Below are 10,796 nucleotides of genomic sequence, written 5' to 3'. Positions count from 1 at the left end.
CAGCCCCTGTCCCTGTCCCTATCCATCCCCCACCTGCCCCCTCCCTGCTCTCCAGCCCCTGTCCCTGTCCCTATTTTACCCTTCTGCACAGACTCTCCCTTCCTTGTCTATATCACATGTGTCCTGTGACATAGCCTGCTGTCTTAAAGCCTCTTTATTCTCCTCTCTTGGGCCCTTTTCCAGTTTCCTGTACTCATATATATCTGTGTGTGTGTGTGTGTGTGTGTGTGTGTGTGTGTGTGTGTGTATTTATATACAATCCAACAGTGGGGTCCTAATATGAGAGAGAATCATAGTATTTGTCTTTCTGAATCTGGGTTTGTGTACACAGAAGTACACAGGGAGGCCACAGCACACACTCTCACACAACACTCACATCCATTCACATACATGCTTTCACATATATACACACACACATGTAGACCCCCCACATACATACACAGTCTCTCACACACACTGACACATACACACACTTGTACACATACAATTGCATACACATACCCAGTCACACAAATATACATGCTTACATATTCAAATGTACACACACATATACAATCACACCCAGTCACACACACTCACACATTTACACACCCATTCACATACATGCTTTCACATACACACACATGTATATACCACACAAACATACACACATGTACACACAGACATACAGTCTCTCTCTCACACACACACTCACACATATACACACTTGCATACACCCAGTCACACACACATGCTCACATACTCACACACATATACAGTCACACACACACACACACACACACAGAGGCACAAACCTGGAAAGAGAGAGCTCCTTCCAATCCCACCCCAGCCCCTAATTGGAAAGTCCCACCTGGGAAGGCTTGGGGCGCCCTGCAGCCTGGTGAGATCAGGCTGGGAGTTTGCGCAGCACAAATCACTACAGGCAATGTTGATTGCTTTTAGGTGAGCAGGTGAAGTTATGGATAAACTGATATACTGCCTGGTGAAATGTTGCACAATTAATCCCCACTCAGCTTGACGAAGACAGCATCACTCAGACTGGAGAGCCACAGAAAGACTGGAAAAGCCAGATGAGTGCAGATCACAGTGAGCGAGGGAGCCAAGATGCAGAAGGGGAGCAGGTGGCCTGGGCTTGTGTGGTCATGGAGAAGGGAGCACACAGTAGGGCAGCAGGGCTTGTGCATGCCTACTATGTTCTCCCATCAAGGATCCTGAGTGTTCGGCCTACCTCCCATCCCGAACACTGTTCCTACTGCACTGGTCACACACCTGCACCCCTCTCATCTCCCTGAGGGGGGGGGATGTCTATGGGCTCCTCTGCCTTGACAAGGAGAAAGCTAGAGTCGACCATCCAGGCCATGGGCCCCCAGGGGCTGCCGTCCCAAAGCAAGGATCCAAGATACAAATGTGACCATCACATTCCTTAACTTCCCACTGCTCCTAGATAAGGATCCACGGTCCCTGCTTGCTGTCACCTATGGGGATCTGACCATAGCATCCAACTCAGCGCACTCTGTGCATCATCTGTCCATCTGTCTTCATGGTTCCCCAAGCACTGTCCCACCTCATCCTCAGCCATGGGTTCCCCAGCTGCTGATGCTGTCTTACCCATCTCTTGCCTCAGCTAGCCCAACTTGTTCTTCTGGCTTCCTGGCCCCCTCTGGAGAGAGCTTGTCTCATGTTTGTACAGATGCTAGACTCAGAATAAGCCCCCATTGTTACAGTAGCTCTCATCCTTCACGACCACACTGAGGGAAACCATTAGGATGATAGCCGTCTGCCAACCTGGAATGATAGCAGCCTCTGAGCTGGTGAGTGGTAGGATAGCCAAGTCAGGTCTGCTGCCCCACCCAGCATCCATGTTGCTGCTGACCCCTCCTGAGGGACTCTGATGCTAGGAGCCCGTGACTATGCACACGTTCCCACATGAGGACAGGCGTGCATCACTCAACACGAGTGTGGCTCTCTTAAAACCAGAGCCCTTTGAACATTAACACACCAGGCCACTTCCAGAAATGAAAACTAGATATTTACTCTCTCCGTGATCGAGCATACCAGGCTTAAGGTGCTCTAAGTCCTGGATAGGAAAAGGGTTGCTCAACTTGACCCAGAAACCTTATTGAAATTCCTGTCTCAAAGGCCCTGGTTAGAAAGATGGACAGTAAGATAGTCATGGTAACACACAGGCCGGCGGAGGCCCATGCTCTGGGGCTCCTGGCTTCTCCTGCGCAATGCCCACATTGTCAGGGTGTAATCATGGCTTTGCTTCCCTCTCACACATTCCTAACTTCACACCTCTCTGCTGATGAGACAAGAGATGTGTGATCATGGTGGCTATTAGAGGAACAGAAGAACATCTACAAATGGTCTTGTGGCTCTGAGTGAGGCCTGTTCTCCTCCTGTTTAAATGCATGAGCCCTGATAGGCACACATCCATTTTTCCCTTGAACTTCATTTTGTTTATGCAGTGATCCTGGGCACTGCTGGGTAGACGGCTTGTTGGCTGGCATGTGTGGAGAAGGTTCCCCTGCTCACTTCCCTTCCACGTTCACACACTGGGTAGATCAGGTGTTTGGCAAATTTGCAGCCTAAATGTGGGATTTCGGAAGGCTAAGATCTACGAGGAAAGGGACACGGTGCCAGAAGCCAGCCTTATTCATTTCAAGTCTCGAGGGGAGTAAACAGTGAGAAGACACAGACAGGCACCTTTTATTTCAAAGGGACCAGGACATTTCTCTCAACCGTCAGTGTCTCTCTCCCCTTGGCTCATGAAATGAGCCAAACAAAGAAAGTGCCCGTGAGAAACAAGGATGCCATGAAGGAGGAAAGAGGGCACAGAAAGTCACAGGTGGCTGCTTGCTCCGTTGCAAATCAAACACTTCCAGGAAAAAAAAATTGTCCAAACAAGAATCAACCTGGCAAGAAATGAAAGAAAAAAAGAATCTCAATCACAAATCCAAAACACAGCATCTTGCAAACCAGGAAAGTCAGGGAAGAATATTGCCTTCTTAATAATAAATACATTTCGTGGGCAAGAACTGCGAGGGAATCGTTTAAATTAATTTCCGCTTTGTTTGTTTGGTTTGTACAGGGCTTAAATCCCAGCTGACAGCGATCTGTAAAAGTTCTAACATATTGGAAATCTGATTTTCTTGCAGCCTGAATCCCAGAGTCCAAAATGATTTCTCTTTCAACCCCGCTAATCAGACAGGCAGGGCTCAGATGGACTCCGAGTCAAGCCAAATTGCACTTGGTCTTTCTGGGGGGCATAAAAACGTCTGACAGGAGTGCCAAGGAGAGGCTGCCTGCCATTCCTCTCTGCTACAGGAGAGATGGGAACAGTCCCTCTGTGTCCTGGGCAGCTGTGCCAAATGGTTCATCTCCCTCCACTCCACCCTTTCTGGGCTGTACTTTGACAAGCCAAGGGAACGCTCAGGATGGAAAGGGGGAGGTTTGTCCAACTCAGAATTGGAAGCCCAAAGTCTTGAGCACCGACTCTGGGGTGGATCCCATCACCAAGAACCCCGAGACAGCCCTTGCCAAAACAGTGAGCTGTGGCTGGATATCTTTTTCTCCCATGCAGATTCCCAGAGGACCCCCGACTGGCAGATCACCTTGGGTCTCTTCTCATCTCACCCGCAGGCTCACCCTACTCTGTATGCAGATCAGCTGCCCCCCTACCCAGAAACAGGGGCTGCAGTGCAGTCCACCCACCTGGGTGGCCCAAGGGATAGGCCCCTAAGGACTGACCTTCCTCCTGGATCAGCCCCGAACCTGAGCAGCCCCACTGACCACCCCACCCCACCCCCATTCTCCAACCAAATCTATCTTCAGTAAATACAAGAAGCAAGGAAACAAACACAGGAGCAAACCAACCAACCCTTGCTCAAAATCGAAAGTGGAATACTTGGGGGGTGGTACCTCCCCACCTCTGTAGACATACTCCACTGTCGCCCAGCCTTGTTCCCATTAGCACTGGACTTATAACGACAAGGGATGGCTATCCTGGGGCAGTATGGTGTGTGTGTATGTGTGTGTGTGTGTGTGTGTGTGTGTGTGTGTGTGGACATGTGCACACATGTCTGTGTGTGTGCATGTGCACAATGTCTGTCTGTTATGTGTACATTACACACATGGCTGTGTGTGTGTAGGCGTGTGTGTGTGTGTGTGCGTGTGTGTGTTGTGTGTGTTTTGTTTTGTTTTATTCCACAAGGTAACCCTCAGTCCTCCCCATATACCCAAGCATCTCAGCCTAGGCTGTAGCAATGAGCATGGTGACTTCAGCCCCTGAATGCTGCCTGGCAGTTCTGAGTTCTCCAGTACCTGGTGCCTCTCGTCCTCCACAGAGTACAGTACCAGATGCCTGCACCCCCACTGGCATGCCCTACAATCCATCTTAGACCCTATCCCTGGAGTTCACCCTATGCCTCAGTCTCCCTAGGCCTGCCAGCGGTGGCATGGCCCCTCTTGCCCCCTCTGTTGTACCCATTGTCTTCCCACCTTTCCTTCCCTCTTTCCAACTGAACTCTCGTTTTTCCTCTCTCTCCCTAGTGCTTGTACGGCTGCTATGTCCATTCCTCCATCATACCTACTTTCCACCGGAGGTGCTACTGGCTCCTTCAGGTAGGTGGCTGGGATTGGATTCTTCTTGCGTCGCTCGCTGGTGCTTGGGAAGGGTCCGTGGAGGGTGTCGAGGGGGCATGGGGCTCCTGTGTGCAACAGCAAGTTTGGGCTGAGAGCCCTGGTGCGATGTCCTAGTTTTCAGCGGTGTTTGCCAAGGCTGGTTTGGTGAAGGTCTGGATGTGAGTGAGGTTCCAGGAAGGAGAGGAGAGTGAGAGCTGGTGGCCAGGGTACACCTTGCTCCTCCATGGGGATAAAGAGTAGATACTTCAAGGTGCCAGGGTCCTCGGTTTCCTTTTGGTGAGGTTTAAAAAGAAGGCTGGGTGTCCCTCCCCTCACTATAAAATCCCTGTTGGCTACAATCCATATATTCATTTGCTTTCTTGGTTAATCAGAAGGTACACGTGAGAAACAGACTTCCAGGGCTGTTTTCGGTACCGTGGGATTGACAGGGGTGCCCGCTGGGGAGGAGTAGGTCTTGACCCTTGGATAAGAGCTCTGTGATTGATTTGTGATGCCTGCCTTAAAGAATGTGGTGCGGGAGCATCTGCCATGCTTGTGAAGGGTGGTCTGTGACCTTGTGCTGGCTAGGCAGCCTCCGTCTGTGCTTATGGACAAACTGCTATGTTGTGGTGCAGCCATGCAGCCTTTGTGGTTATGAACAGCTTTGTCTGTGGTGTGACTAGGCAGCCTCCTGGCCAGGCAGCCTCTGTCCGTGGTGCTGGCAAGATGGCCTCTGTCCGTGGTTATGAACAAAGGGCTGTGTGGGTGGTTAAGGACAAACAGCTCTGAGGTGCGGCCCGGGCAGCTTCTGTCCGTGGTGCTGGCCAGACAGCCTCTGTCTGTGGTTATGGACAAACACCTATGTCTGCGGTTATCAAGCAGCTATGTCTGCAGTTATGGACAAACGGCTATGTTTATGGTGTAGCTAGACTGTCTCTGTCCATGGTGCTGGCACAGTGGGTCTAAACAGGCTATCTAGAAGCTGCTCCAGATAGGATACTACTGTGAGGGATGAAGGGCTGAGGATCTATTCAATGGGGCTAGACCTGGGTCTCTTTCCAAGCTGTCTGCTATACAAATTCTCCTTGTAGGATCCAGCCAAAGTGGACCTGTCCTTGTTACCCTTACACATAACTTTGTCCTACTACCTCTGACCAGGAACTACTGCCTAAGGGCCTCATTACTGTGGCCCCACTGTCTGCACTCAATTCTGTTCAAACTGACAAGCACATGAGGGTTGTTGTCTCGGGGACCTGGGGAGCCAGGTTGGGAATAAACTAACAGAAAAGAGCATAAGGTACAGAGAGGCCACTGCTTCCAGGGAAGATGGTCTGGGAAGTATCCACAGGGCCTGAGGGAGTCTGCGTAGGGAGGCCACAGCTCAGCCTCGTCAGAGCGCTATCACCTTGGACTCCCAACTGTACCCAGCAGTCAGTCCTTCGGTTCTCCCTCAGTTCCCAAAAATAGTTGCCCGTGGCTCAGCACATTCCTTAGAGAGCGACCAATCAGAATATTGCTCGCCTGCAAAGTTGACACTTCCCTCGCACCAGGTTCCACTGCCAGTTGTGCTGCCTCCGTGTCCTTTGGAGGCCGATGCAGGAGCGTCTATTTTCCTAGTTTCTCAGAGCTGTGTCATTTTGGGGGGTTGTTTTACATGATCATGGAGTGCTTCTTTTGTCAATAGGCATTGCCCTGAAGACACCAAGCCATCATGTGGGCATTTTTTTCTCACTAGCTCAGTGAGGTCTCGGCTCTGAGGCCAGTGCTCTGGGCTGGCTACACAGTGATCCTGGTTCCCCAGCTCGCATGCTGGGTTCCAGGGCCTTCGTTTATTCCAGCTTCCTGTCCCTGGCTATGGCTCTGTTCCTTTGGGTGACTTTACCCCTTGTTAGAATACATCTCTGCCATGCCCTCTGTGCCACACCAGGCTGGGACTCCTAACAGATCAGCTCCCTACTTGCTGGCCTCCTCCTCCACGCCTGCCCCGTGCCTGCCTCCACTGCCCCCCCCCCACAGCCCATCATGCTCTTGTGGCTTTTTAACTCCATTAAACTTCCTGGGTTGGAAGCAGACGCCTTTGAGCAGCATGAGGGCTGAGCTCTCTTCTCTGCAGCTGCATTGTGATGCCTTCCAGACGTCCCTAAAGCAAGAGGGAAAGCCCGGTCCTCCGCACACTCTGCCTGCCCCTCTGTCCTGGCCTCTGGCTGCTGAAGGCATGCCTGAGGTGATTCACATGCTTGAGTCTCACTTGTCACAATCCAGCTGACAAGAGGCTGGGTCCCTCTCCCCTCACCAAAGGCCAGTGTGGCAGAACTAACTTGGCAGCTCTGGTGCATCTTCATTTGCCATTCTATGCCAGGCGGGATTGTCATCCCCATCCCTCTCCTCTGGGTCCTCAAACACCAAGTACCACAGAAAAGGCTTGCTGGGCAGGAGGGTGTCAGAGCTGGGCCTCGTGGGAGCTGAGAAAGGAAACTGCTGAACAGGGTGGTATTCGGGCCCTGAGGAGGTGCTGAGAAAGAGGCCTGGGTTGGCCAGGAGCATACAGCCCACCATCTGCTGAGCAAAGTAACTGGAACAAGACAGCCTTCTAGAGAGGGAGGGACTTACAGGCTGGGTGCAGTCAGGGGAGGGCACAGCTGGATAAAGGGACTTCCTCAAGGGACACCCTCACCTCTGGCTGCCACCACTTCAGCTCAGTAGCCAGCTCTTGCCCACAGGCTGTGGCTCAAATCCCATCCTCTGGCATCTTCCAGTGGGGGCCACTTCAGAGCCACTTAGCACAGCAGGGACCTCTGCTCTGCCCATAAAGAAATCCACCAAGGTCTCATTACCCACAGTGGTAGATAGATCCCCAACAGAAGAACCTGCTGTCTTTGTCTCCCTCAGTGCCAAGCACAGAGCTTTGACCAAGGCAGGGCAAGAGCTGACATGTCCTAAAGGTCACAGTTTAACAAGCAGATGTCCTTAGAGGGCAGTGAGGAGCAAGCCCGAAGGCCAGTGGCTAGAGCCACGGGTCAGCGCCAAGACCCAGAAGCTGGAACCGAGCCATACAGAGTTAGAATTTTTTGAGCCATCTGGCTCTCTTTGAGGAGAGGGGTCCTGCTGTGGTCAAGGCTTTGTGCTTGGCACTGAGGGAGACAGATGAGAGCGGCTGCTTTCTGTCCATTTATGTGTATCATAACCCCTCCCCTAGTCACTGCTAGTGAAGTTTCTACCATACTCGAATCCAGGACACAAGTGAGCAAGCCTACAGTGTAGGGCACTGAAACCTAGTTAGCTAACAGGCCCATAAGGTCGTTACCATGATTGATGGATGCTGTACTGCTCAAGACACTGAGAATCTCAGAGATGCATCAGGGTGGGGCCACTTGTCCCCAACACAGCATCCCAAGCTGCAAGCCTCTGTAGATCCAGAGTCTCCTTCTCCAGCTGGCAAGACTCTGTGGAGAAGGCCGCCTCTGTAGGCCCCACCCACACACCCTCACCCTCTGTGTCCCAGCCACCAAGGCCCTTGGCTTCAGTGACCACTGAGGTCCACAGAGAACAGGGCCAGGTCTAGAGTCACACATGAGCCAGGTATGGATGGGGCACAGCAATGGTCTCCCGGCCCCTGCTTCACTGCCTGACGTGGCTTAGCTGTAGCTTCCAGGACATGGGGGGGGGGGGCCCTGGCCTCAGGCCTCCATGATACATCCCTCTGAGTACAGCTCTCCCTGAGAAAGAGCTTCATTTCTGGCTGTAATTCCCAGCAGACTGCTGGCTTCTTTGCAAACCGTTTCTGTTTCTAATGAGTGTTTTTCTCTTTACCATTGTTCTCTAAAATGCTTAATGAGTGTTTTCTGCACACAAGGCAGGGGGTGTGCCTCCACATGGATGCATGGCTGCTCATTCCAACCGTGGGGCAGAGGGCGTGGGGATCCTTCCTGGCTCAGCACAGCCCTGCAATACACAGAGACCCGTGGGCAGATAGACTCTGGGGACCCGGGAAGAACATGGCACAGGGTGTGGGGCTCCCAGTTCACTAAAGAAGACCTGACATTTCAAATCCAAGGTCTAGGATCGGGACTTGGGAAGAGCATGGTATCCTGAGTCCATGGAGCTGGGTTCCAGTACTGCATGGTCTCCTCTAGGGACCAGCAGCTGGACACACGAGGCTGACTGCCACTGGCCACTGCTTCACCAAGTGCTCCTTGTCACTGGGGATGGCGATTCAATCACTAAGCCACCAGGGGGCAGAATGAAGCAAGGTGTCAAGGTCTCTCCACCTTCCTTCCCACCCAATAGGCTCTGCTAATCCTAGAAATGGCAAGTACAGGGGAGTGATGGGTTATTACTATGAAAAAATGTCCAGGGTAGCCATCTTATAAGGAAGAAATGTGTACTTCAGCTCACAGTTTCAGAGGTTTCCTGTTTCTAGTCTCTAGGTCCTTTTCCTTTGGGTGTGTCATGTGTGCACATGACATCATGGTATATACCATATACACACATACACACACATATGTGTGTGTGTATGTGTGTATATGTATATATGTGTGTGTATATATGTTTGTATATATGTGTCTATACATGTATATCTGATATATATATATACCATATATATACCTAGATATACCATGTATACCACATATACTCTATATATACCATATATATATACTATATATACCACAAACATACTATATATACTATATATGCCATATACATGCATATATATATATATATATATTGTGTGTGTGTGTGTGTGTGTGTGTGTGTGCTTCAGTGACCTCCATGGGCTTCTTTACCATAAGTTTCTGCCACCTTATCATAGTGCCACAGACTGGGGACCATAACTTGGCCTCCTAGAGGACATGGCCTCTAGGGACACTGCAGATTCTGGTCATGGGGGCTGGTCCATATGATGCATTCAGGGGTACCATAGCAATGGGCCAGGCGATCTGAGAAGGCTTTCCGGAAGAGGTGAGTCCAGAGTTGAAAGATGGAGGAAGCAGGGTGGGGAGAACTGCCTCGATGCCCTTTGATGGACAGGAGGCAGGTGCGGGCACGTGCCAGGGGTCAGTGGAGCCAGGAATGTTTCCTGTAGGAGTCAAGCAGAAGGTATCATGGCTGCTTAACATTCCCAGATCCACGCACCTGGCCCAGTCCCATCTGGGGAGAGGCCCCAGGAAGGAGAAGCTTGGTGTGCCAGCTCAAGCCAGGAGACTCGAGAGGGTCTAGAGGGGAGAGGCCTGGGATTCACGATCTCTGCTTCACACTCACAACACGGGGGGAAGAAGGGGCCTGAGCAGGGTGTCAGAGGGCAGGGTGTCAGGGCGAAGCACTGGGAGGAACTGGGGCCCGTAGTCCTAGCAGTCTGGAGACTGATAGAGATTGGGCGATGAGGAGCAGGCAGTGTTTGAGGCTAGCCTGGGCTAGCCCTGTCTCCACAGGCAGAAACAATGATACTGTGTGAAGGTTTCTCCCATGTTAGCAGTAGCCACCATCATCATCATCACCATCGCCATCATCATGATCATTATCATCTATGCTAATAACTTCATTCACTACAGCCCTCGTGTGTCTGAGCACTTGGTGGTCCTCGTGAGGCAGGCACGTCGCTATGACCACTGTGTAGAAGGGAGTTTGGGATGGCTTCCAGGGCATGCTTAGGCCGGCCAGCAGCAGGTCTCCACTTGGTGAGCTGGAGGCGTTCTAATCCCAAACCAGACATCAGCTCACTCCGAGGTGCTTCCAGATAAGATATCCCTGCTTAGAAAGGAGGACCAAGGGAAGGACAAGAGTCCGTGGGTCAGTGGGTGCACTGCAGGAAAAGGCTGGCACTGGTGTCACGGGGTGGGGGAGGGGCATGAGCTCCAGGAAGGAGACACTGTTGCTGAAGGGAGCTAGGTCCCACTCAGTCTGGAAGATTCCAGTCTAGGGGTAACTGACTCAAACCGAAACCAATGGGTAAACCGTCTAGGCGTCTCTCACCTGGGAAACCAGACTGGACAGGTTGTTCATGTCAGAGAGGAAAGGGCAGGAGGAGCAGGGGTGCTGCCGGAGACCATTCCCCAGATGCCTTCTTATCCTGGCTCTGTTCTAACGAGCAGCTTTTCCCTTTCTCCATTTAATGTCCCTTGAATAACGTGATCGGGAGATTAGGTAGACACCAGGAATTTACGGTGCTATGCAAA

General features: G+C 51.6%; 1 protein-coding gene across 16 annotated transcripts in view; it reads left to right on the top strand.

Moving 5' to 3' along the window:
- Positions 1–10,796, top strand: part of Camta1 (calmodulin binding transcription activator 1) — an 858,665-nt gene that overhangs the window by 608,534 nt on the left and 239,335 nt on the right. For all 16 annotated transcript variants that reach the window (XM_031379572.1, XM_031379576.1, XM_031379583.1 and 13 more), the window contains one exon: positions 4,552–4,623. In XM_031379572.1, coding sequence (XP_031235432.1) covers positions 4,552–4,623 — 72 coding nt within the window. The remainder of the gene's footprint in view (positions 1–4,551; positions 4,624–10,796) is intronic.

Source organism: Mastomys coucha, unplaced genomic scaffold (assembly GCF_008632895.1).
Source record: "Mastomys coucha isolate ucsf_1 unplaced genomic scaffold, UCSF_Mcou_1 pScaffold18, whole genome shotgun sequence".
Taxonomy (NCBI): domain Eukaryota; kingdom Metazoa; phylum Chordata; class Mammalia; order Rodentia; family Muridae; genus Mastomys; species Mastomys coucha.
The sequence above is the reverse complement of the archived record's forward strand: the minus strand, read 5'-3'. Positions and strand labels throughout refer to the sequence as shown.